Consider the following 27,946-nt stretch of genomic DNA (forward strand, 5'->3'; position numbering starts at 1 on the left):
AATATTTCAGTGCTGGCTTTTTAAGGCATATTCATTAGAATTGAGTTAACATTCATTTAGATGAATAGGGCTGTTGTTAACTTTTGTTCCGGGTCCTTGGCAGACTGAGGTAGCTATGAATGCTTCAGTCACACAGGATTCTTATTGTAAAGGATTTCGTTGCAAGTGCCAGAGACTTGACTTCATGTGAAGATGAGTGGGCTAGAAAAATATGGAGCCTCAAAGTATGTTTTGGTCAACCAGATATTCCAGACACACGGGGTGGTGCTGCTGTCTTTGCTCAGCCTCCAAAAAGTGAGGCTTTTTGAGGGAGGAAGGCTGAGGAAAGAGGAAAAGGCATAATATTGTCCTGGATGGTGGTGAAGAGGTCACAGTGCCTACATGCTTATTCGGTTAGCTGTCCTGGTGGATGCTAAACAATGTGCTAACTTCCCCAAAGAACTTTTTCAATTGCATTGTGCCTCTTTGGTCACCTGTGGCCATAGCAGTCAAGAACAGGGAGTGCAAATGTGCTGCAAAATGGGGCATTATTCTTGTATGTTAGTTTCTCTGCAGACTGTTGGGGGGAATGCTGATGTGAGGCGCTAAATACTACTTACTAATAACTACCGATGTATCTAGTACGTCTGATGCTGAAAGAACACCAAATTCTTTGCATCATGTCTTTCGGTTGTTTTTTCCATCTGGAAAATGCACAAACTGTTGAGGAACAGAAGGAAGCAGCTCTACATTAATACTTTCCATGGGACAGGAGTAATGATAGTTAATGGGATGGTCCTGTGAGGCCCTTTTAAGACTAACTTCATTCTCCTTTCATTCTGCACTTCGAATCAGGACAGACTTCTTTTGCTGCACGCATGGTTTTAGGTATCCCTAAAAGTATCTTCCCATGACGGAGGAGAAGTCCCCATGCTAGGCAGCTGAAGAGCAAGGCATGTGTGGTCAATACCACACCGACAAATCTGGAGCTCTGCTAACACTACTCATAGCCCACGTAAATCCATTTTGAGAGGGCAAGTGCCCCTGGGTCAAGCTTGATCGTTCCTGAGTTGTTGAGTGGCATGGAGCACCGTGACTAAAGTGCTAATGATTTGGAGCCACCTGCTGTATTGTAAACAACCAGAGGAGGACACCGAAGCAGTAACTTTTGTATGATCCCATAGTATGGACGAGCTATTTAACAGCATGGCTGAGAATGAAGATTCCTTTAGGTTGGCTGTGCAGCAAAGCTTGAAAACAGAAATCAAAGCTATAGCACAAGTATCCCATGATATAAATAAATTGGCACTATCTAGAGAATGTTAACAGGTCAAATAATGACCCATCCGGGAGTCTGGCTAGCAGTCTTGTGAAAAATACTCTTCCCAAAAGAGTGCAGTAGCCACTATGGGTTTGTTGTTGACCATTTTTTATAATTTTTTTTCTAGGAAATTTAGCACCAGACCTCTCTAAAATGACTTCCTCCGCAAGCCACCCAGACCTGTTAGGTGGCTGGGATTCTTGGGCAGAGGCATCGGCTACTAGCAACATAGCATCCCAACAGCCAAAGAAGTCTGCAATCGAAGGTATTAGGCAACAAAAAGACGGTGTGTATTTCTGTTGCTAAAGAAAATGCATGCACTGCAATTATCAGTCACGTCAGCCATCTGAAACAACGGAGCCATCATATACGGCTCTCACTAGGTTTATTAAATACAGTCACATTAAAGTACTTGGCACCTATCACCGATTTTTCTAAGGTTCCACTACAGTTTTTCTATACAATTTCAAAGACATACAAACAGCAACAAAGCAGTGATGCCTGTAGATGTGGTAACCGCTGTCCGCTAACAGTGTAACACGTAACCAGAATTTTGGAGGAGAGGCTTCTGAGTGGGCGTGGATGTCTGTACAAATTAGGGCCTCAGACAAGAATCTAGATAGAAAGTATTGATAGCCATTGGCTTGGAATCAGGAGACACTTTTTGTCAACACCTTTTTAAAAAAATGGATGTTTTCATCTCCTGTCATTTGTGCCCGCTAAATAATTTCATGTTTGTTTTTGATACAGGCCAAGCTCCTTCTGCAGGAAGCCAGACAAGCATGCCTTCAGGACTGCCTTTCAGCCAAGCAAAATCTCAGAACTTCGACCCCTTTGCTGACCTTGCTAACCTTAAATCTGGTCTTCCAGGTAATCTCACATGTTTTCTTAAGTCGTCAAAGCAACTCATAGCAATCCATTCCCCTGGCACTGTGCTTTTCATCTGTTGATTTGGGAGTGGTATCATTAGTCTGAGGCAGTGTGGTAATTCCTGTTTTCTTAGAACCGTAATAATTTTTGTGGACCCAGAGAACTGTGAAATGCAGAACTTCAGAAACTGGTTTTGACATGAGTAGAAATACAGAACTATTCTTTATTTTATAATGGTAATTTTAAAAAGCAAGCTAAATACATGGACAGTGGTAAGCTCTCTCTGGCTTGTGATTGGATTGTGGAAAGGAACTTCGAGAACATCCTTGATAAACTGTGTGTCTACTAAAACAAAGCCAAGCGTTGCTAGCACTCATTCAGTAAGCAACCAAAATCAGCTCCCCCCCTTCACCTCTGACACCTTCCTCTCCTTGGCAATTGCCTCAAGATGCAGAGACAAGCTGAAGATGCAGAAAGCACCTCAACTTTCAGGGTCTGCATGTAAGAGCTGGCCAGCCGCTTGTAACCATCATAGAGCAGAGTGGTGAAATGGTGTCAAGACATATCTTGGTCCAGTGCTATTGAAATTAAAGCTCATAATTATTTGTGACAACCAGAGAAGAGGGTGTCAAATTCGTCCAGATAAGCAATTTGCATGGTTGTCACTAGAAGCTTGCTGCATGTTCATATCCCTTATTAGGCATCTCACAAGGTGTTTTCCTATTGCTTTTCTATTAATATTATCAACGACTGAAAGGACTATCAGGAAAATTCACCATATTTAAATAAAAAAAGATAAAATATGTCTGCCTTGCCTGAAAGGTCCTGTTCAGGTTTTAAGTTGTGTGTAAACTCTGGTGCCAAAATTGTTCATATATATTGCTTATGGCATTTTTGTAAGGCAGACAACAAAATATCAAAATATTTTCCCCCTTTATCATGACACTGCGTGTACCAAAAACCTGAATATTTTACTCTCCTAACAAAAGACTATGCGTGTAAGGTTTTGTTGGGAGGGTGTACTGCAGTGTGCTAGGATTCAGTACCTCTGGAAACCTATTGGAAGACTCCCATTGACTTCATTATGGTTTGGACGGAGTCGCTAGTGTCTTGTTTGGGCAATTTTCAATGGTGAATGTGCATCCTATTAGGAAGTGGGCCCCATTGTCATATATATCTCCTCCCATATATAACTAAGATGAGAATAAAACATTAGTTAAACGCCTTGGCATCCTCGGGTTTGGAGCTGCGTGTCAAGTAAGTGCAAGACTTTGAGTTCCATCTCCAGACCTCAAATTAGTAGGTTCTTTCAGTCCATAGGAACCAAAATGTCCAGCAACAGTCATAAATGTCAGGCTTTGAGGGATTGTTAGAATGAGAAGTTGGCTTAGCTTCACACACCCCTGACCAGCATGAATATAAAACACAATCTACAATATTTGTAACAAAAAACCAAGAATGTACCATAATGTCCAAAAAACTGGCCAGCTTGAACTTTGTTAAAACTGAGAACCAGGGTGGCTGTCGCTCTCGGGTTCTTCTCTGTTGTTGCACATTTTCCTAAATGTTCGCATGTCCATGTTTGTTTTCCAGTATAATATAGAAAGCTGCAAATAGACCATATAGAGCCTTCTGCTGTGATGTTTTTTCCTCAAAACATCCCAACTGTGACTTTCTGTAGGGTGTGGGATTGAATGGTTGAGCAAAGAACATTCCTTCCTGTGTTTGGTTGTCCAAAGCCTATCTGGGCTTGGCTTCCAACTGTTCCAACATGAAGTGGTTTAAATCTGGTTCATGGAGGCATAGCTGAGGTTTAAAGGCATTTCTGTCCAAAGAACATGATCTTGTTCTTTCACAGTGTGAATCTCTAGACAATTATACTGCATTTAAGTTCAACCACCAAGCTACTTTTCAGTTGCATGGGCCTGTGCCAGGGAGTTTTATGTTGACCACATGCCAGTTGCCAAGGAAACTTGCTTTCTAGAAATGTCTCAGAAGGAAAGAGAAGTCAGTAAAAGCAGTCTGGGAGGAGGCTTGGCTGAGAGTATGATTCCCTGGCTCATCATGCTGACAGCCACCAGGTACCGAGTGCCGAAAATGAAGCCTTAGAACTGGATTCCATTACACTGGGCTTACCCCAGTGTAACAGAGTGGAGAATCAGACCTTGAAGTTACAGCTGGCGAAGTTACAGAAGGCTAATGTTTTCCTCCCTCCAGGCAGAGAGGGGAGGTGGTAGAGAAACAAGGATTGTGATTTAATTAGGGAGATAATGCTAGCTTAGCATTCAAGATAATTTGTGTGGTGGCTTTGTATGTATCTCATACTTCAGTGTTGTTGTTAAAGCAACGTCTCTGCTGTCAGGCCTGATGAATCGTTTCTCTCCTATATTTGTGTACAGCTCATTATTCATTTTTTTTAAAAAAGCTTTGGAGCCATTTCCTCCATCTGGGGAAGACTTGGTTTAAAAACCAGTCCTATGTAAGTGGAAGCTTGAAGGCAAGGACTTTCATGTGAGTGCCTTTGGAACACACTTCTTTTCCTTGAGTCAGAGGGGAGTTTCTCATAATCAGTCAGTACTTAGATGTAATTTCCTGTGCTGCGTATATCCACCCAAGTGCATTGTGTGGTGAATGATCAGACAAGGGTTTGCAGAAGTCCCAAAGTGACGCGTAAGTGGTTGAGTTTGGACAAGGAATAACCGAGACGCAGCAATGTGTTCCAGACTAGAGCAGTGGTATTCTCTAGCTCTGCTCACATGGTTCTTATTGAGCTTTGCTTTCAGACCCCCACAGGTCTGTTCCTGTGGCGCTTGGGGTAGGTATCCAGACCAGAACGTGGGTGAGACTTCATTCGGTAGTTGAAACATTTGAAACGACATTACAACTAAATTAGGAATTGTTCCTGTCCAGGTTCTTCCGGTACTGGCTTCCCAGCTGGTGGATTTGGTCAGAAGTCAGCCCCATCCCAGAAAGGGGGGAATCAGTGGCAGACAAAGAGGCCACAAAATCCGGGTACTTCGTGGCCGTCCCAGACTCAGCCACCGCAAGCGAAATCCAGTGCACAGACTAAACCAAACTATACTGTGAACTTCAGCGTTATTGGAGGGCGAGAAGAGAGAGGTATCCGAGCGCCAGGCTTTGGTAAGTTCTCTGTGATTACCATGGCGTGTTGCATATGCAATCCTTGTGATTTCTTCAAGCATGGATGGGCGCCGAGATCCTTTTCCGTGCTACCATTCTGTGAATGTACACAATTGTCTACTTGCCCAGCAGTGCTTCCCCTGCCTACACAGCTGGTTTTGGCAGCATGATGTGTCTTTCTTGCCTTCAGGGAGCAGATCCAGCAGTGGGGAAAGGCTCTGACAGCTCCCCACTTGTAGAGCCTTTCACTGCTGTGGGTAGTTACTCTCACCTCAGTGTGGACGCAGGCTACTCTTGGCTGTGGCATGTGGCTACGACACCGTACGTCAGTGGTGGACAACCTGCAGCCCACTGGGGCTCCACCTGCAACCCGCAGACCCCCCTGGTGTGCCCTCCTCACCATGCTCCTCTTGCACACCGGAGACCTGCATTTCCTACTCCCCATCCCTCCCAGCAGGTTTGGAGCATCACAGATCCACTGATGGATGCTCTGTTCTTGCTTCCTCCTATCCCAGAGCTGGAACACTGTGAATCAGCTGATTGCAGCTGTTCAAGTTCTAGGAGTGAGGGGGAGCAGTAGCAAGTGTGGGACACCAGTGCCCCAATGTGCGGGAGGTGCATGGGGGAGAGGAGTAGACGGGGGAGGGGGCATAGGATGCTGCAGCAGCTCACCAAGATGGAGGGCCACTCATATGGCTGACTCAGAGTTCTGTGTTGCCTATGGCTGCCGAACATATTGCCACCAGTGAATGTGCAGCATAGACATGCCTATCGTGCGGTACACTTGCTAATTGTCACAGTCATGTACCAGGAAGCATTTGTCTTCTGATACTTTTTCTTTTCTTTTTGTTTTAATAGGACAAAAGCCAAAAGTTTCAGAAAATGATTTTGAAGATCTGTTATCTAACCAAGGATTTTCAGCTAAATCTGACAAAAAAGGAACCAAGACAATTGCTGAGATGAGAAAGCAAGAAATGTCAAAAGATATGGACCCTTTAAAATTAAAGGTAGGATGTGTAATACTAAAAATAGTGGTTTTTATTTAACTATAAGCATAATTCTGTTACTTAGAACTATTGCTGGTAGAATGGGGGAAGATGCAGTGAAGGATAAAAAAGAAACTGAAAGAGGTTCAAAGATGGTAGAAGCAATAACAACATTTTACATGTGTTTCCACCCATGTGTGGATTAACTTGGATGAACCTGTTGATCTTAATACATGAATGTATATCCTACTTGTGTAGTAGTGGGTGCCTGGGATATCAGTATGGAAGGGACTGACTTGTTCAGGAGAGAGGGTTAGTTCGGTATTGGCATGTTTTGAACTACAGATGATGGTTAAATTCCCCCCTCAAGTGTGTGATAAGATAAAAAGGAAAGTGTAACTTAACCTGGGGTATGGTCTATTACAGGCCACCTAATCCCAAAGAGGAGATGGACAAGGTTATCCTAGAACCGATCTAACATCCATTTCACAAGGAATCGTTACAAAAGGATTTTGAGGCTTTGAAAATGACTAGATAAAAATAACATGGACAGAGAAATTGAGCATGGGGGGAGAGGAGTGAGAGGACTGGAACATTCTGCAGAATTTAAGTACAAGCCATAGCTGGAAACAAACCCATGTGCAAATGAGGAAAATCCTAATGTGCCTGAAGTGAAGTTTTACATCTAATGCAGGATTTTCTCCCATAGTGAATACAAGATCCTGGGTTTCCCATTTCATTAAAGAGCATGTTTGGCTACAAACTTGGCTAGACAAGCACAAATCGCGTTATGACTACAGAGAAGATAGGAGGGTGCCTTGCTAGTGTGCCAGCCAGGAGTAATCGGGTCAGAAGCTTTTCGTTGTTGTCAGGTCCACTCCTTGGTAGCTAGAGCCTTGTTATATTACCTTTTCTCCAATTCAGCGAATACCCCTTTCAGTGAAGGGGCTCAGGGCTATGGTGCTGTGATGGATGTGACTGATTATACAAAATTACATCTTGTGGAGAAGGAAAGCGACATGAGACTCACTCTCTCAGGGCGTTCTTCTCCCTGTGGCTCTGTCCCTCCATCAAGTTCACTGAAAACAGAGTATTAAATTCGTACTAAAATGACTCTTTCCAGTCTCCAGGGTGATATTACCCCTTTGTGTATTCAGGTCAGTTTTTATATTTGTTCCTGGTACATTACTTGCAGATCATGTTACATGTTAACCGTTTACTAATCAGTTTTGTAAAATGTTTTGGGGGTGATATACATAGTTCTGAACAATAGCAATAGCAATCTCAGGGAATAATTGGTGAAGTGATCTTATTGATGGAATATTTTAACCGAGATTTCTATTACAGTCAACTAAGAAAAGTGCATTATTAACCAATGGTAGTTCAAAGGGATATCGAGTACAGAAAAGTTCAATTTCTAAGCAGACTCTGAGTGTACAAGTCTCAAAGAAGACCTTTATGATCTGAAATGTACAAGTAAAGCAAGATTTCTAGCATAGGACTGGAGAACTTGTGTTACTATGGGATTAGTGTAACTACAGTTCATATTCTGCCATAGTTACTTTGTTTAAGCTCAAAGTCCAATTGTCTTGTTCTCAGTGGTGGGAGAGGAGTATATCTTCAAGCGAGTTGGAAGCACCGTTTAAGACAACAGCATTCAATTTCAACTTCTCTCATTTTGTTTCAGATTCTAGATTGGATTGAAGGAAAAGAGAGAAATATAAGGGCGTTAATATCCACTCTTCACACAGTGCTTTGGGAAGGGGAGAACAAATGGAAGCCAGTTGGCATGGCAGACCTAGTTACCCCTGAACAAGTCAAGAAGTACTATAGGAAGGCAGCACTTGTAGTTCATCCAGATAAGGTGAGTGGTTTTCCCAGGGGCATTGGAGGCTGTTCATCAAACGGTTCTTACCAAATGAATTCTACCAACCTAAAAGGAAGATGCTGCCTACTTTTGAACAGACACACCTGTACAAGCACGGTGGGGCAGGGCTTTTCTATTGCCGGGGGGGGGGGGGATCAGTCCATTTTTCTGCTGTATAGTGATTGTGGCATTGGCCTGTGGAGATAAGTACCTCCAGGAGAGGGAGGCAAGAGGGTCTCCGCTGCTGGTCTGGACCAGAATTGTTAGTGCTGTCAGAACCTGTTCGGAGGAGTGAATTGGAGTGGATTCCCTTCAGATACAAAGGTTGAGAAGTACTTTTAGCGCCTCATGTGTTGCTCAGTGCTGGCCCCAGCTGCATGGGTGCTTGCCAACCACCTGCTTTGCCTTCCTTCCGCTTGTTGTGTTGTGTTCTTCTGAATCCATAACTCAGTCATGAGGTGTCAGCGCAGCCCTGAACTCCTGCACGGCTCGGCTCCGCTCGGGTGGAGACCACGTCTGAGGAAAACCCAGTTACTGGAGCAGAGTTCTCTTAGGCACTGGACATCTGCCAACCAACATGCAGAGCAGCGGAAATCTGCTTAAATTCTTCTTCTTGCATGAGTCGTGTGGGGCCTCCAACTCTGAGGCCTCCCAGAGATGTGGATGGGGGTTAGGGCCCCACGTAATCCATAGCGCATCAGATGCAGCATCTGAAAGGTCCTGGCAGGAATTGTGTGGCTGCTCCCAATGAAAAATAAATAATTCAGACAGCACAGTACCCCTGTGTAAAGGGCAGCTGTGTCTACGATATTGTTAGTGCCAGCAGTAACACCCCTTTACCAGGATTGGGGCACTTTGCCCCTTGCAGGCTGTTTGTGATTGTGGGAAGATAGCCTGGCATCTGTTGCTCTTGGTTCAAGCTGGCATCCTTTTTCTAACAGCGGAGAGAATTGAGGACTTAAAAAAAAAAAAAAAAAAAACACCACACTCAGATGCTGAAGAATAATCCCGCAGGAAGGTCTGAGGTTGAGGAATACATGAGGTGCCAGGTTTACACATCTGAGCTAGCACGAATTAAAATTTGAGTAGGCGGTGGATCAACCGTATTGCTGGGTATGCACTAGTTCCTCAGTCCAATTTAGGTAGAGTTTGGTGCTGAGACGGCACAACTTCCTCCAAAACTTGATGTGTGCTTGAGGCTAAAAAGTCTAGGAGCATTCACAGTCAGCCAGTTCAGCTAGGAAAGTTGGACTTGAGTATAAAAATTTAACAGCGTTCCTGTAAACAGCTCTTCAGTTGCATTGTGGGATACTAATGTAAGCACTGCCCTTGAGTAGTTTCTAAGTAAGTTTTGATTTCACTTTTGAAGAGCCACTTGTTGAAAATTAAGACCATATCTATGAACTCCTTTAAAACAAAAGGGAAACTTTAGTACAGCTTCAGTTTCATTGATCAAATTAAACTAAAAATTTGAAGTGATGCAGGCAAAGTATATTCCCTCAGTGCCTTTTATATCATGACTTTGGAGTATATATAAGGACTTACTTCAGGAGAAGAGAATTTCAGTATTTTGGTTTAAAAAGCCATTTTCAGCACATTCCTTCAACTTCTGCAGCAAGCTTCTAATACCTGCTCTGTTTTGTTTACAGACCACAGGACAGCCTTATGAACAGTATGCCAGAATGATCTTCATGGAATTGAGTGATGCATGGTCAGAGTTTGAAAACCAGGGATCAAAATCCCTTTTCTAGAATTTCGTCTTTACCGGATTTTCAAAATGTATGTGCAGTAAAATGGAACGGAATATTGTTGGTCTAAATTTCTTATCTCTAGGATTTAGGAAAGATTTGTGCATGATTTCAGCAGAGTTTGAAATCATGTGCTCAGAAGTGGATGACACATTTTGTAAGCTGTGGAATGCAAAACATATGCTCTCAGAAAACAACTGATCGACACTTGAGAATGCTAGGCTGAAAACAGATCTTTCCATTCAGGTTTAAAGGTGGTGAAATAAAAAAATCTTGAATAATGTCCACTGATTTTGGCATAATATCAAAATCATATGCCATTCCAAATCCACTGATGATTATTTTTTGGTGTAATGCTATAAAAAGCGTATGTCATTCCAAATCCACTGATTTTGGGATTTTCTTTAAAAGAAACACACAACCTCAATTTGTACTTTGTTTTCAATAGCTATATGATTTTATTTTTGATGCTTTGGTGCCGTCGCCTTATTCAGAGTGCTTTAGTTACATTATCAGCAGTGAACTTGCTCAGCATATCTTTTCATTGAATCTATAAAGAGGTGTACATTTTCATCTGTGTTTTGTGTAATCATTCTGATAATCGTTCTGTAAATAATTAAAATATTTTCTGACAATACCTGTGTTCTTTACAATGCATTTGACAGTTGCTTAGCCAAAAAGCTCCCAGTTTGGGGAAAGTCAGCCAGGGAGGGTTGTTCTTGTTTATTTTTTTAAATGAACTTGGAAACAAATCATAGCTTTAATATAAGGACTGCATGTTCTAACTTTGTTATTTATTATGAACTTTCGGAAGGCACCACTATGACTAGCCTATTTTCCTACTCTATGAATTTCAGCTTTCACTTGTATTTTTTTTCCAGTGGGATGTACCTTCCATTGGCTTTATAAATACCATACTAGAAAAAATGTTGACAGTCGTTTTATTCTGAAACTTCAGATGTGAGCACAAAATAGTTTACTCTGCTTTGATTTGTCTAACTGCATAAATGTTATGTAAAACATTTCTTGAACTTACGCTGACAGTGGGATACTTTTGGTGCATGTCTGAGAACTTGATTTTTAGAAGCTTGCGTGCCCTCAGCTATGTATGCAAAAGACAAACCAGTGTATAGCGTTAGGGTCATCATCTATTTGGTGTATGCTGTGTGAGTGCATTAGCTAGTGGGCGAACACAGCTCACCACACTGTTGTTTCTCATCTCTTCAGCAAAAAAAGGAAACAAAACTTGCCATGTTCAAGCATATGGACAACTGAATACTAATGACCAATGGGTATTGCTCAGTATTGTGTGACTCCTACTTCCTGGGGCTAGTTTGCCAATGTTTGTTAGTGATATTTACCTTTTGGTGGTATTTGTGCACTGCAGCTTTTCCACCCAACTGGCTTAAAAGATGGATTTTTAATCAGTTTGCCTTTGCATCCAGTTTGGATGCTTACCTGAGAGAGAAGCTGCCATGATATTAAGGTAGTTCTCTTACGAGGAGCATCTTCTAATTTTCCTATTGGGTTTATCCCACAATTGGCATGAATGAGGCTTTCCCCTGCCAAATCAACATCCCTGTGAGTGTGCTGGAGGAGAGATGATTTGAATGTGGGTACACTTGACGGGTTCCCACCAAATGCAGACACACCGCATAATTGAGCTGTTACCTCTGCATGTAATGTGTGTACATCTCTTGAGTTGCTGTGACCTTTAAAGAGCGCAGGATTTGGGAAGAGGATTGAATTCTGATCTGAAATGCAAAGTGTGGGTTTATGCTGGCACAGCTCTGAATTAGCCTTCATGTTTTTGGATTGCTCGGTCATGAAAAGAAATTGCTACCTTTTCCCATGCTTTTCTGGAAGCTAAGATTTTCCATGTTTGAGGCTTCTGTCTGTCTGTATACAAGGCCTATTTGCAGGAAATATAGGGTCCTGTTGGAAGAGTTGCAGTGCTAGGATTATAAAGGTTTTCACAATTCTGTCTGAGGCCAGGTAATGTAAATCAATATAAGTTGTATATGGGGATGAACCATTAAGCTGTATGCAGTTTTAAATCTCGCTGGGTCCTTTATAGGTCAGTTTTTCCCCTTTTACGTTATGGATTTGACAGCTCATCATGTGCAGTCACTTTGCCTCTTGGATCATCGTTGTGCAGGTTTTTGGGGCCACCTCAGGGAGCAATTTTAAAATAATAAGAACTGGTGAGGAAAGGCAGGGCCAGGACCAGCAGCTGAAGTCAGTTTGAAATGTGGCTAGGTTCCCAATGCAGTGCCCTTGGAAGTCTGGCAGAACTGGGAAGTATATTGCGGGTTTGTAAGGAAAGAGCAATTCTACCAGTTACTGTGAAGTCTTAGTGAAGTACTGAACTGTACAGAGGAGATGTGAATAATGAACAACATCGGATTCCCCCCTTAGCCTGAGAGAAAAAAGGGCAAAACTCACTTCCTGCAGCACCCCACAGCTGGCTATCTCCATTTAATGCAATGGGTGAAGGGACTGTGATGGATGAAGTCTTTGGGGGATGGAAGATGCTGTATGGATGTGTAATTGGCAACTCTTGCTAGAGATACGGGATTGCCTTTGAGCTGTTTAGACGCAAGAGTGAGCGTCAGTAAAGAACTCTATTTCTGGTGGCGGTTTTCCAGAAATCACCGTGACTGTTAGTGCCACAGCCCCTGGTGTAGAGAGCAGCAGATCCCCACCCTAGCCAGGGACAGGAGGTGCCATGGGACCTTTTCATGCCAATATGGCACAGCCAGGACTTCTGGGTTCCCATATTGAAAGACAGGGACCTAACATGAGGCACCTAAATCAGTAGCCTGCTCTTCAAAAAGAGCTGCAGTTCCTATGGAAGCTACCGGGCTGGCTAGCCCTTCATCTCTTGAGCTACCCAGCTTTTGGCACCCCTATTTGCAAACACTGGCCTCTGATTTTTAGTGTTACAGCAGAAATACCTCTGCACAGGGAACTTCAGTGCCGGTGAGGGGGGTGGGAGGGGCGCTGAAAGAATGGAGGGGCTGGGCTGATCCATCTCTGAACGAGATGGCAGCGAGCAACTTAAGTATTGAGAGCAGTATATGAAATATCACCGCTGCCTCCCCCACACGCTGGTTTCTGTTGAGATGTTCAGGTCAAGTTAGCAGCATTCTGAACTGGGACTGTGAACAGCAGAAGAGTGTCTCAGGAAGGGCTGTCCATATAATGCTTGCCGGCTCGACAAAGCTAAGCATGCGCTCGTGATGAGTAGTGTGATGGGACGTCCAGCCACATGGTGACTGTTCGGTGTCCCTTCTCTTTCTGGCATCTCTCCTTTCCCTAGCTGTTGTACTGGCGTGAGGTGGGCAGGGCCTGTTCAGGCCTGTTGGCCATAATGAGGAGCAGGTGGAGACATATTGGGGTGAGTCTGATTTGTAGCCCATGACAGTGCGCAAGGCCCTGCTCTGTAACTGGCCCCAACGACTAGCGTGCATGGTCCTGTTACCCAGGAAGCAGTGCTATGGAAAGAAAAGCCAGCAGGGACGCTTTTCCCCCGCCCCACACTGGGACATGGTCTTTCTGTTGGTTGAATGTTCTGATGAATCGAACCTTTTGCTGCAACAACTGTGCACTACACAGCCGCAGTCCAAAAGCCGCTCCTCTAAATACATGTCCTAATGTAAAACAGTGCAGCCATTTTGGCTAGTCTTTTCCTCAAGCCGGAGCCCGTGTGGAGGGAGCGTGCCAAGTGGCTAGTGGGCAGAGGAATAGCAAGGTTCAGAGCTGTCTTTCTTTTACTTGGAATGGCATTAGCGGAATACGTTAGCCAGGTATTTAACAGCAACAGGTGTGTGCCAGGCACTTGAGAAACAAGAGAGAACCTGCCCCTCCCTAGAAAGCTTGGAAGGAGTTGAGTGGAGAAATGGAAAACAACACACAATGTCTACGAATGAGATTGGGGTGGCAGCAGGGAGCCCTCATGGCTCCCTCTGCTGCAGCTGGAGGAGAAGTAGACCTCTGACACTGCTCAGTAATCCCAGCCTCCCCAATGGCTATCTGTGCCCTGCAAACCCCTTGCATTCCTGGGAGAATTCCAAGTATGGAGAGTTGTCCCTGTAAGTGTAGCCTTTACAGTTCATAACGAAATGCAGTGCAGCTGGATGTATGGACTAACCCTGCTGGCATTCAGGCCTTCAACACCACTGAATAGATGCATATGGACCTTCTCGCTTATTAATTGCACAATTAGATGTAACTGGACTTCCCCTTACTGGTTGCATTTTTCTCTCCCCTTTCTCATTATCTCATTCCTAAGCATGGTAACGTAAGAACAGCCATACTACGTCAGACCAAAGGTCCATCTTGCCCAATGACAGGTGCCCCAAAGGGAGTGAACAGAACAGGAATGATCAGATGATCCATCCCCTGTTTCCCATTTCCTGCTCTGACAAATTGAGGCTAGGGACACCATTCCTGCTCATCCTGGCTAGTAGCCATTCATGCACCTAACCTCCATGAATGTATCTAGCTCTTCTTTGAATCCTGTTAGTCATGGCCTTCACAGGATCCTTTGGCAAGGAGTTCCATAGATAGACTGTGCTCTGGGGAAGAAATGCTTGCTTTTGTTACTTTTAAACTTGCTGCCTCTTCATTTTATTTAGTGACCCCCTAGGTCTTGTGTTAAGGGACAAAGTAAATAACTTTTCCGTATTTATTTCTCTGAGTCATGATTTTATAGACTTTTTTATGTTAATTCTTTAAAATTAAAACAAGCACCCATTCCAACTTGTATGCTCTGTTAATAGTTCAGCCTGTGGTGCCTTGTCATCACAAAGTATTTAGCAAGAACAGGTGAATGAGGTAATATCTTTTTTTTGCACCCGTTCCGGTTGGCGTGAGAGACAAGCCAGAGCTCTTCGTGTTGGCCCAGTAAAAGGCATGACCTCACCAGCTTGTTTCTCTTGTATCCTGGGACCAACAGGGCTACAACTACACTACATACCAAAAAAATATTTAGAGCTTAAATCAAAACTGGCAGTACCAATGTGCACGTCAGCATTAGAAACAATCAGCTGCTTCCTGAGAAGCCAATCTCTATCACAGACGAGTTGGCCAGTTGAGGTAGTAACACATTGGATCTTAAACTTTACACTTAGTGTGTTGGCAAAAGTATTCTGTCTGCTTCTCTAATGCCAGAGCAGCCTCTCAAAGGTCACGTAGGGCAGACTGAACCGCATTGCTTTGTGGTCTGGATTTGGACTCCTTTCAGTTCTGCTGTGAATGCAAGGTGACCTGACCAGTTCAGGAATGCAGCCGCAAACCCTTGACACAACTGACCCAAGTCAATACTGTGGTCGTTCAGGACCAAACTTAAGATGATGTAGGTGTAAATCATTGTGGAGGAGCAGAGGTCAATAGTCTGATTCTAAACTAACTTAGTGCAAAACAATCACTGTCACTCCATTGACTGCAGTGGAATTATTCATGCCTTGGACCATCACCATCAAATGCAGAATCAGAGCCATGGTCTCTGTTCTCTGGCTGGCTTTGGAGTAGCCCTGTCGGCTTGCAAACACTTACCTCCAGGACCAAGGCTTCCCAGGATACTGGGAGGAGAGGCCATGAGGCAAGGGAATAGACAATGTGAAAGGGAGGGGCAGGTCTAGCAATTTTGTTTCTGGGTAATAAACTGTATACAATAGGAATTTGTCAGCTCTGTAGGGTCGAGCAACTGACCCAAAGCAGAGCTGAGAGTGAAAATGTGGTTATGCGGGGTTCCCTGTACTGTAAAGGTGACCTAAAAGGAGGGCAGTGTCTTCTGAAAGTGCATGTGGGGATAATGAAATCCGCTTGCTTTTAGTTGGTATGTAGGGACACGGGGCAGGCCTACCCTACTTTGGCAGGACAACTCTTTGGATGTACCCAATAGGTATAGGGGAGTGGTTTAGAATTGACCGTTCTGGTATTTTCATCCCTTGGTAGCCATATAGAATCATTCGCTGAGAAGTATTTCTGGCCTAGTGGGTGTAAGTAATGGAGTTGAATGGGCTACTGAAAGAACAGTCTGATTTAAATAGCCCTTCTCCTTTGTCACTTTTTGTCCAGCCAAAAAGGTAGGCAGGGCCTCCAATGGTCATCTGAAGCCACACTGGCCAGGAGGGGCATGGCCATGAATAGCAAATAGCAGGGTCGCTTTGAGCCCTTCTTCATCCACAAAACTTTGCACTTCTCAACGTAGAGTGAACAGCTGCTGCTTTGGTATTTGCTCTCACTAAACTGATTTGGGGCTTTTTCACTTTCTAGAAGAGCCCTCTTTGTGCCGTTAGCAGGATCCGTTCCCTTCCAAGGGCAGAGTTCGTTCTCTCAGCGTTGTGTTTTGGGAATTAAGATTTTGTACAAATGAGGGCCTGCCCCGTGAGGTGCTGAGGACTCTCAGTTCTCAGAGTCATCGGGACTCATGAATGTTCAGCTTCTGCGACTCAGGCTTTTAATATTCCAGCCACTGGCAGTGTAGCCCCGAGTTGTTGCAGCCTGTAGAGTTTCATTTGCTGCCTATGAAAAATCGTTGCAGGGTCTGTGAATAAGGTTAGAATAAAACCGCAACATTTTGGTCTTGCACTTCTGCTTGTGGGTCATCTGACACTTTTCTGTTGAAGGTTATGATTCTTGAAAATGGCCAGCAGGAATGTGTCACTTTTCCCACTGCTTCAGTCCGCTCCTAGAGCAGATCTTTTAACTACCAGAGATGTATTTTCAAAGCATTTAGCAAAATGGGTTATGGAATATTGAAACCTGTGTATTAAGATAATAGACTAACAAATGGACTATGATCCTAAACTCTTATATCTTGCATAATTCGCACACACCCCCTTCTTGGGATGAGTTCATTGCCAGACGGGTGGATATACTGCCTCACATTTTCAAACGGACACTCCAGAAATACAAATGTAATTGTTTTATGAAGGATGCATTTTCTGATTGAAGTTTTTTGATAGTGTTGCAAAACAGCATTGAGAGGCATTGTCAATACTTTTAGAAACGTCTCTTTGATTGAATGTACTGTATATTTGCAATTGATTCTTCCGGAAGTGATCAGCATCTAAATTAGGAAGATTTAAATCACTTGGAAAAATGTTTAATTTCATGTTACTGTTACTGTACTTTTTTATTTGTGGGAGGTTTTTTTTTTGTTTTGGTTTTGAGAGTGAAAGGACAAAGGAATTTGAATTTTATTTTTGGCATCTTTATCAGGACATGCAATGTATCAAGTAACTTTGCTACTAGTGAAATGCAAATCTATCCGTGTGTGTATATAAAGGAAATAATCTTAAGGTTAAATCTTGTAAAGAAAAAATGAATGGATTATTAATGTTGGGCACAAAGATTTTGAACAAGACTTTGAAATGTGACATGATTCAATCAATCCTCAATTAAAACAAACCGCACACAATTTCTGCCTACTTCTTTCTTTAAAGGAAGAGGAATGAGCTTCACTTTTCCTCACAAAACTTATTTCCCAAGCAGGTGGGGGGCGCACTGGTCTGCCTAATTTAATACAGAAGCACTGTGGGTTACAGGTAAGCAAGCCTCATACTTGCTGCTACACCCATAGGCAGACGAGATGAGATCCTGGAGGAGATGGGTGTTCAATGATCCACTTTAAGGATGCTGTAGTGGGGAGCACGATGTGGAGAGTCCACTGAGTTTCCTGACCTGTGGTGTGTAAGGCAGGGAGCAGAGTACCTGATATCCTGAGGGCGGGGGAGGGGGGGGGGGGTGTCTCAGCTGAAAGGCACAGGAGTAACTCCAGTCCCCTTAGTTCTTGGTTGGCTGTGATGGGGGGCGGGGGAGTGTCAGAATGGGCTGAGGCTGCTCTCCTCACCAGCTGTCTCCCCTCTCTCCCCCCCCCCTCCCAACCCTTTCAGCTGTTCCCACTCATGGGTGGGAAGCCATTTTGAAACCTCCCTCTGCAGCTCTGGTGCCAGCTCTTGGGCTTAGGCTCCTGCCTCCTCACCTGCAGGCTCTATTTGGGTCTGTGGAGCAGGAGCCAGAGCGGGCCTGAAATCAGCAGCTTCCCTTCTCCTCTCCTCCTCCAGCAGCTCAAGGGGTGAGGCACCTGGGGCAGAGGTACTGGGGAAGGGGGGGGGGGGCTTGTGGTGACAGGGACACCCCATGGTGAGGACATTACAGGCATGGAGAAGAGGGAAGGAGAGCCCCAGGGGGTTCCAGCAGTGGAGATGGGGCAGGAGCATCCCTGGAGGAAGCAAGGGGACAGTATGGGGCAGGGCATTAAGGGAGTGGCAGATGGGCACGGGGCAAAGGGAGAAGGGGAATGGGCTTCTCTGGGGAGGGTAGCATCTAGGGAGGCTGCTGCCAATGAGGACGGGTAGCACCTGGGGAGACTGCTGTAGGTGCGTCGGTAGGGGACAGGACCAGGGATGGAAAATTGTGGTGTAGGGGTGGACTGACCAATGGGGAAGGACTTGGGCGAGGGCAAAAGGGGCCCCAGGAGGAAGGACAGCAACAGGACTGGAGTGGATGCTGGAGCGCAATGTGAAGGGGAGGGCCGGAGGAGCAGGGCTTGGGAAAGGGAGAAGACGGGGCTGGAGAATTTGGGAGGGAGGGTGGCTCCTATTGTGAGAACCCCAGTAGAGCTGGGGAGGAGGAGAAGGAATTTTGGGGTGCTACAGGAAGGAGGAGACATGGGAGGAGTTTGTGGAAAGCAGAGGGGGGTTTTACCCTGAGAAATCAGGAGGGGACAGAGGAGGATATAGGGCAGGAGGGGAAGCATGAAGCAGCTGCTGCCAGCAATATGGGGCTAAGCACAGGATGGGGGCTGGAAGGAAGCCAAGGTAAGTGCCAGGGACTGGAGGTGGGGGAGAGAATGATTTAGTCTCCCCCTACCTCTTTGACTGGCTTTCCCCAAGCGATTCCCTATCTTTGAGGAGGTCCACACAGCAACCTGTGTTGTGCTCAGCCTCCGACTTTCCCTTGCTTGCTGAGATATGTAGGGCAGCAGCCAATGGTGAAAGTAACTTAACATTTCTTACAGGTACTGTCCTATTGCAACCTGGGTCCCTGCCAGCTCTAAATAGCTCCCTCCTGTGACCTTCTTGTTCACTTCCCACACGCTGAATCCATGTAGAGGCCATCACTGGCCGAAGAAATGGAGGTTACTGACCTGTAACGGGAGGTTGGTTAAGAGATGTGGTTCCGACATAGATTCCGTGACTTGCAGCTCTGAAGCAAATTCATTACAAGAATGGGAAACAGGAGAGGGATCTTTTCCGCCCTCAGTTGGCCAGTGGATGGTGCTTGTTCTCCATGCCACAGGCTTGTCTCCGTGCGATCCTTTCGCTAGTCACGAAGAATAATCTGCCACACTTAGCTCCATTCCGACTCTTCAGCCTTTCGGTGAGATTCCTGTCCTTGACACATGGCGTTGCTTCCCAGGTTGACGGCGCACGATGTGGCATTGCACAGCGTAACTAGGAATGTCGAGCCTTCTCCATCTTTGTCTGGCTTTTAAATCAACATTGAAGGTTGCCTTGAGAGGCTGTAGCTCAAGCAGAGATTATGGGCTTGATGCAGAAGTCATTGGGCGACCGTGGGGCAGTGGTGGGTCAGGGTGGAATATCCTAATGGTCCTAGTCTATGGTTTTATGGGCCAACAGTTAACATGGGACTGACTCTTCTGCCACCGTCACTCCGCCAGCAGCCCCACTGAAGTCAAGGGCACCGTGTTTGAAGTAAGGGGTTACTCAGCACGTAGGCCACAGAAACTGGAGCGATGCCAACACATTTTGCAGCGCGACAGCAGCTGAAGTGTTTTGCAGTTTGGATGGGTTGTCAGCTCTGTATCCCAAAAGTGCTTTGAATCTCAAGACATCCCAGGCCTGTCTATCAGTAGGTAGAGTTGAGCTTTCGAGTAAAAAATCTTAAGTGACAGCAGATTTGATGCACTCGGAATAGTAAGTTTCTTTGTGACCTCTAAAATGTTCAAGGTATCAGCTATGGAAATAAACTGAAGCAAATATTCAATATTTAAAGATGATGCCAACTGAGCTTTGGAATAGAGAATTCTTAGAACGTTGAACACCTAAAGCATTCAGGAGTGCATTGTTATGTCAGCACAAATAGTACTGAAAGAAATGAGACAACCATGCTCACTGTATTTGATGCTCATTAACGTAAAATGTGATGTCCTGCAAAGTCGTCCATTTCCATTAGATGATAGCCATTTGAGTTCAATACTTCAATCTCCCTTTCCTTCAGGTCAGTTCCCACCTGGAGAACTGACCTGTCGGGACAGATTCTCAACACACTTCTAATCAGCATTGGTTGGCTCTTGTCAATTTCATTATGCATTTCTATAATGCTAAGCCATGACGACAGCTTCACTGGCAGTTGCTAATGGAGTATTTGACCCTGAGTTTCTACTATCGTTGATGCTTTGGTTTCTATCATCTTGATTTCCGTTTAACTCCTGGAGTATTTCTATGACAATAGCTTGACCGTTTTTGGCTTCAAAACACAAGCCTTGCAAACTGGATCCAGGAACAAGCATTAGCTTGTGGTGAATAGCAGCTGAAGCAGCTTTATGACTTTTTACTCATTCTGTTTGGAGTCCAGGAGCAAATTATAGATGCCTGCTTGACTCAGTTACGGGTACGCATGACAGCAGGAAGGGCCTCCATTAGAGACATGCTGTTGGAGACAGAGAGGGCCCCTGCAAGTTCTCCTGCGCATACATGCCAGAAGGATTACATCATCAGAACCAATTGGGGTTGATTAAGCATCCCTCCCTGCTAGAGAGAACGCTGGTTACCTAGCAACTGCTGGATTCGGTTGTGCCGTTCGTGCACAGGCCCTGGCTGGATGTGATGCAGAGTTGAACTGCTCTAGAGGATGCACAGGGAGGCATTCTACTTCCTGATTCCCCCAGCTCTCTCTCTTGGTCATCTTTCTAGTGGGCAACAGCTCCGTTTTCTGCACACCTGTTCCCTGTGGGCTAGGCTGATGCCTTGGGAGATCAGGCCGCATCCTCTTGGGTGGAATTTGGATAGAGTGGCCCATATTCAACCATGGTGAAAGTTGTGGATGTTCTTAGTGATTTCTGCTTGGCTAGGGTAATATTACTAATGTCAGGAGCTAAATGGTGACCACAGACCAGTTAGCTGTTCAAACAGGAGCACGGAACACACACGGTGAATGCATGCCTGTCCCATTCACAGCTGCTCTGCACTTCTTATTTCCAGCATTTTACAGTCCTTCCTGTTCTAGGCTCATTCAGTAGATTCCAAGGCCAGAAAGGACCCATTGGGACCATCTCATCTGACCTCCACGGGCCTTAGAACTTCCCCCAAGTTTTTCCCATTCAAACTCCAGCAGATCTTTTAGAAAAACCTCTCATCTTGATTTTAAAATTGCCACTGGTGGAGGATCTGTGACAACCGTCAAATAAGGTCTTTGAATATGAGAAATGTACACAGACAAAGAGAATGAGTCCACCCTCTTCGCCTTCCATCCCAGCTCAAACGTACGCTTCTGTGAAGCACATCGCTGATAACCCATCACTTTAGGGGAGTTGCTTATTTCAAAAAACATAACTGCCCAATCCCGGCACCACCCTGCCATGAGTCCAGCTTCTCCTATTGCTGCATCTCTGAATTGTTGTCTGTCCTCTTTGGTATGTAATCCCTTTGGGTGATGGGCCCGTCTTCCTCTGCTGAGCAACACGCTTTTTCCTCTCCTAGGAGGGTAGGAGGCCATACTGTCGCACTGTGCTAGCTGCAGTCTATGTACAGGATGGCTCTGTCTCCTGTCCTCAAAAGTTTGCAATGCAGGAAAGTACAGCTAAAAGGGATGGGGATTAGTAGAGGTGCCTCAGCTACCCAGCTGCCACTGGCCTCACAGTGAATTGGCCTTGTGAGTTACAAAGAGTTAGGTGAGAGGTAACAGCTTTGCAGATTAGTTGGCAGCAAAGGTTACATGCCGTCAGGGACAGACGGTGCAAAGACAATCGTTAGACGAACACAAAGCTAGCCTAGGCATGTGAGTAGAGGGGACAGCTGAAAAGACAGCGAGAGAAGCAGCCACCCAGGGCTCCCAAGGCAAGGCAGGCTGAAACAGTGGAAAAGGGGAAGCCAGAACCGGGATTCAAGGACTGTTATCAGGCAGCAAGTGGGCTGAAATACACCTACTGCAATTTCTACTGCATGGAAACAGATCCTGTCACCCACCAATCAACATGTATCAACACGAATAGAAGACAGGTGCAGTCTGCGAAACATTGGAGTCGGACAATTCCTTGGAAAAAAGGTACATGCAAACAATATGATACGAATGCAAATATAAACACAATAAATAAAAGACCCTATTGTACAAATTTCTTAGCGTATACTGCCACCTCCTGGCTGAAAAGGGGGCAAATTCCCATCAATTCTAGTTGAAAGTCCTTGCGCAGTGCACTGGCTTGTCTTCACTGACCTTTTTTCTGTGTTTGCTCCACATGCACGAACCCAGCTTGACACTGTGATCTTTTTACTGGAATGTATCCCTGGTCACTGAGCTGTCCCCATGGCCTCTCATCCTATGAATGGCCCAATGTGGAGTTTCCAGGAAAATTAGCTTTTCCGTTGATCTCCCTGCTCTTTTTTTAGGAAAAAAGCGTGGGCAAACAGCCTATGTAATTTTAAATGTTTCAAGCCCTAGGGTGTCTGCCAACTTCCCTCACAAGTTTACTAAACCATTTAACAGCTTGCTCCACACGAAGATCTTACTGTTGAACCCTTTTAAAATCTAATCCCACTACTGCCAGTCATGCCCCTGGGAACACCTACATTTTTAATCCCACTCTGTTTACCCTCTCCCCCGTGCTCACTGCTTGGCCTAGCTCTGCACATTTTGCACTGCAAGACTATCTGCATTTCCCTAACCATTTCTCTTGCCTTTCTCTGTGCGCTTGTTTGTACGTCTCTATTGCCCTGGTGTGGAGGCGCATGGAATGGAATGCAGCATTCCAGGTGTAACTTCACTGCAGCTGCCCGGGGTGTTCTGGTGGCTGTGTTTGTGTCCCATAGCCTGCAATACCAAATTGTAGCATCCACCTCTCTGGCATCGCGTTTACGTGAAAGGAAAATGGGAGGAGAAAAAAACCAAAGCACTTGGGTACCTCCAGATTGAAATATCGACATGTGAATGGGAGCAAAGAGCCACAGAACTGGTCTGGGGGGATGTAGATACTGAGCTGAGACACTTGACATGTGGGACTAAATAAAGAGTAAGGGGAGAGATGAGGGAAGTTCTGTAAGCGTTTGAAGAAGGCAAAACTAAGGAAGCTGAGCAATTAGAGTGGTTGCAGGGCATAGGGCTATTCATGATGGGATGAAGTCCAGGGAAGTATAGGTTCAATGGTAAAAGCATTCTGAGGCCATGTCTTCACTAGACAGAAGTTCCACACTGCTGTGATCGATCTTCTGGAGTTTGATTGAGCAAGTCTAGTTAAGACCTGCTAAACGGAACTCAGAGGGTGTCCCGCCAGCTGCTGGTACTCCTACTTGTGCAAGGAGTAAAGGAAGCCGAGGGGTGATGGCAGGGAGATGCAAAACAAAGCACATCGACTCCAGCTATGTAATTAGCTGGAGTTGCATATCTTGATTCGACATTCCCTAGGAGTATAGGCCTGGCTGGCCTGAGAGTGCAAACTGAAAGCATTACAGTCTTGTCAGCAAGGACCGCTCGCTCCCAGAACACTTTCCTTGCCCTTTGCTTCCCTGTGGAGTTCTGCAGAGCTGCTCGGAGATCCAGGCTGCTGTTAAATACAACGGTGCCTGTATTCATGTGATACAATAACTCAGCATTCAGCTGTGTTTGTTAGTCTCCAGGGAGCAGAGTCTGTTTTCTGAGTGGGAAAAACAGGATTAGGAATTTTCTGTCAGCGTTTGACAGTTCCCTCTTGCTCAATGTTTTCCAATCAGCTGTATGTCTAAGCACTCAGAGGGGCCGGAGCATGGCCCATGATGAGACTCCTTTATGCTGCTCTGGTGATGGAAATAAGGCTACGTCCATTCTTCCCTGTAAGCTGTGTGCTTGGGTGGTCTCTCAGGAGAGATTCAAATGCTGCCCAGCTGATTAGCAGAGTGCCTGCAGCTAGGTGTGTGTTTCACTGGTGGTGCACATGCCTTGCTTGGGGCACACAAAATTATTCCTCACATGGATGGAAAAAGATTAGAGGGAATGTTAGCACCATCCATGCCGTAACAAGGCAGCTCAGAACCTCCCCCCAATAAGAGGGAAATCCCAGGAGATAAGTAAATCAGCTCTCATCCCTTTCTAGTCTCCCTTATATTTCTCCTTTCAAAGAGATGACGTTCTTTCCTTTTCAAAGTTCCCTACGGTCTAAAAGAATGCCCCCCTCCCCTTTGATAATTTATGTACCTTTCAAAAGCATGAGGAAACGAAGCTTACTGAAAGTCATGTTCGCCAAGGGGCAAAATCCTCCAGTGTTTTAGCTTTCTTGTATAAATAATTTCATAACCCTCATGCCGGCTGTGCCACATTGCATCCCACAATTCCACCTCAGCTGATAGAGAGAGAGACAATCCCCGCTAGAGGAAACAAAGGCCAGAGTGTAGCTAGTCTGCATAATGGCCACTGTAGGCACCTGTAAATTAGGATAGCCTTGAGGCTGCTCTGAATTACGCTAGACCAGGGCTACGCAATGTGTAGCAGCCCATTTGTTTGCAGCCCGCAGTGCAGTTTGGGCTTACACGGGGCTCAACATGCAGCCTGTGGGAGGGAATCCTTTGCACGTGGCCTCCACTGGGAACACGCTCCACAACGGCGAGGCGTCTCCCAGGCAGGGGTGGTCATTGAAAGATGCAAGCGGATGGGCTGGCTGCAACAGACGGGTACAGGGTGTCAGTGTTTCTAGCCTCCAGGAAGAAGATGCCAGGAGCACCGGAGCATTGTGTGAAAGAAGCTATTTGCATATATTTGCATATATATTTGCATGTATGCGCAACCACACTTAAGTTGCGGCTCTCGGCATGTGCTGAGTCTCATTGTAGCCCCCGGGGCTTCCAAAGTTGAGTAGCTCCGAGCTAGACGTTGGATAGGCCCTCAGCGTCTCTGAGGAAATGCAAAAGTGGTGGTGGTGAGTGTCCAACACTACCACTGCGGTCCTCTATTGTAGTTCTTGCTGTGTGGGAAATACAAGTTAAGGGTGCACTGGAAGCAGATCCTAATGAGAAAAGTGATTAAATGGAAATAGTAAATTCTAACAATAAGAGTTTAGTTTCTCTTACACTCCCACTATGAATGCTCCAAGATTTGCCCATCTATATCATAGAATAGCCTATCTATCTCATAGCATAGGAAGGGACCTTGGGAGGTCATTGAGTCCAGTCCCCTGCCCTTTCAGCAGGACCACGTACCATCCCTGACAGATTTGCCCCAGATCCCAAATTGGACCGCTCAAGGATTGAATTCACAACCCTGGATTTATCAGGCCAATCTTCAAGCCACTGCGCTATGCCTCCTCCCTAATAACAAGCACTAATGACGCTGTGTAATGATACAGGTTCTTAGGGGACTTCTGCTGCCTGTTAAAACATAAATTCAATGACCCCACTGACTTTGTAGGGGTTACAGAGAGGAATTGGCCTCCTGTGGGTAGTTATCACCATAAAATCATTAATAAAGCCTTAAAATCCCACTCTTAGAGATGTACCCAGAGGGAGGGCTGGAAGTTCTCCAGCATCATTAATATGATCAAGTACGTTGTGTACTGTAAACAAACATGAGCGAAAGCCTTGCTGTCTAATTCGGCTGGGTCAAGTGTAATGTAGTTATTTTAGCAGATAACAGTGATGAATATGGGTAGGTTGTTTTTAATTTCAACCCTAGGCGAATAGGGTGACAAGATGATTGTCAAGGATGTGCAACCTTTAACCCGATCGATGGACTAGTGGCTCTGCTCTAGCATGGCTTTGAATTATTTTTTTACTCTGGTGGCTGAGGCGCAGGCCCCGTGACCCTTCGCATAATACAAGTGTTGGTTGATTCTTTTCTCAAGCATGAGCAGAGAGGAGAGCAGCAAAAGCAGCATGAGGACCAGGAAGGCTGAAGTTTCTATGGGGACGATGAACTGTACGCCTGAGCCATATGGCGCATCTCTTGAAGGACATGCTTTTGACGGATTAGTATTTCTTTTGGTCTGATGAAGGTGAGAGGTGATTTGACTGCTGCTTTATTAAAAACTGAAATATTTTTGCCTCTGTATGCGATTGAACATTCTTGCACGTGGCTTCCATTGCATTCACCCTCGCTTCTGAAATAGTGTGCCTGTCTCGTTATACTAATTAAAAGCAAACAGTCAACATAAGGTGCGCAGCAATTGAAGCAGTCACTTTTTATTTTTTATTACCCAGTGGGTGAATAATCATTTCTAGTTAGTGAACAGATAAAAATTCTGTATTTTCATTCAGATATTTATATGCCCCTTATTCTAGGTTAAGGTTAGATTGTGGGTATAACCAACACACTTGGTACTTGATTCTGTCCTCTTTCCCCCATAGCAAGGCAGGCTCCTCTCCCATGATAGGATCCCTCATGGTCTTGGATATCTCTTGCTTGCCAACACCTCTGTGACCACCACAGCCCCCACCACAGTTCTGTGCTGTCCTTCTAGTGAGACCCTCCTTCCACTTGGCATGTCCTTCCTAGGCTTTTAACGAGCCTCTCCAGCTGGTGGGATAATTAGCTCCTTGGCTCATCAACCCTCAGTCTGTTTAGGCAATCAAGTCCTCTCCTCCGCTAAAAAACCTCCCCGGTGGAGCTAATTAAAGCTCATAGGCTCAGACTGCTGGGTCAGCACCTGGCACTCCGTATTCTACCCACCCCTGTATTTATATCGGAGGCCATGCACTGCTGAAGCCAACGGAAGGGATCCACTGTCCTCGTGATGCACCTCTAGTTCCAGCATGGGCCAGTTTTAGGAAAGGACCAGCCTGTAGTCATCAGGACCTCAACAGACACAACACTACTGCATCTCCAGCTGCTTCGCTTCCCCTGAGAGCTTTGCTTCTTTGGGGTCAATATGGATCCCTTTGCTAGTGTTGGCCATGCCTTGCATCAGCAGGGAGTCTACGTCCCTGCTCTGTTCAAGCACGGGGAGCGCAGGTTAGCCCTTCGTAGCTCTCATTGTCTGTTGGTCTAGCCCTCTCGTGACCACTCTCCATTTCTCCTAGCTGCATACCACGGCTTCTTCATCTCCAAAGGGGGTGCTGAGCGGAAAATGATGCTGGTTAGCTGGGAAGCCATCCCCCCTCGCTTTCTCTTTCTAGTCCTCTGGCTGAACTTCTACTGTTTCCTTCACTCTCAGCTCACATAGAAAATGCTCTTGAATTCTGTCTCCCTTTGGCAGTGCATGGAACCCAAATGTAAATCCATTAGAGAGTCAAAACAAAAACAAACTTCTTTAGGTTAAAAGAAATCGTAGAAAACGTAGATCGCCTATAATGGCCCTAGTTCATCCCTAGCAGAATTCTTCAGTCGAGTTATGCCAGGGACAAATGTCCCCCACTGTTTACATACTTTTTCATGATTCTATTTTAACTAAAACCAAATTATGGGCCTAATCCAGTTCCTGTTGAAGTGACTGGCTTCCTGGTTCTGCTTAACAGCCCACTGCCAGCCCGCCCAAGAGTTAGGGATGCTCTTTTACATGCTTCCTCCTCCTCTCCATCTCTCCCATCTCTTCAGCAGTTCTCAGCTCAGGTCCCTTGTGGTGGGCTGGCAGCCACCAGGAAAACAGGCCCAGGACAGTAAATTGTCCCTCATTTTAAAACCCAGGGAAACTCCCTGCCAAAGATCACACTGCAGGGAAGTACCCTGTGTCCTAGTTAGTGTAAGCTGAAAGCCAAGCCAGAAGAGGCCACGCCGAGAATGAACCTTACACTTAGTCAGGCTATGTCTACACTGCAAGCCCCACGCTGGAGCCTTTGCCCTGTCCCGCGAGCCAGCCCAGTGAGTGACAGGGTGAGGAGAGGGA

At 45.4% G+C, this 27,946-nt stretch overlaps 1 protein-coding gene across 4 annotated transcripts in view; it reads left to right on the forward strand.

Moving 5' to 3' along the window:
- The window catches only part of GAK (cyclin G associated kinase), an 81,650-nt gene extending 55,483 nt beyond the window's left edge, over positions 1-26,167 (forward strand). For 3 of the 4 annotated variants that reach the window (XM_075931303.2, XM_075931306.2, XM_075931308.2), the window contains 6 exons: positions 1,428-1,586; positions 2,051-2,170; positions 5,081-5,311; positions 6,170-6,318; positions 7,985-8,161; positions 9,814-26,167. In XM_075931303.2, the coding sequence (XP_075787418.2) occupies positions 1,428-1,586; positions 2,051-2,170; positions 5,081-5,311; positions 6,170-6,318; positions 7,985-8,161; positions 9,814-9,915 (938 nt within the window). In that variant the 3' untranslated portion in view covers positions 9,916-26,167. The remainder of the gene's footprint in view (positions 1-1,427; positions 1,587-2,050; positions 2,171-5,080; positions 5,312-6,169; positions 6,319-7,984; positions 8,162-9,813) is intronic. The other variant, XM_075931304.2, reaches the window with a different exon arrangement.
- The last annotated feature ends 1,779 nt before the right edge of the window (positions 26,168-27,946 follow it).

This window comes from Pelodiscus sinensis, chromosome 6 (assembly GCF_052426305.1).
Source record: "Pelodiscus sinensis isolate ZL-2025 chromosome 6, ASM5242630v1, whole genome shotgun sequence".
NCBI lineage: Eukaryota > Metazoa > Chordata > Testudines > Trionychidae > Pelodiscus > Pelodiscus sinensis.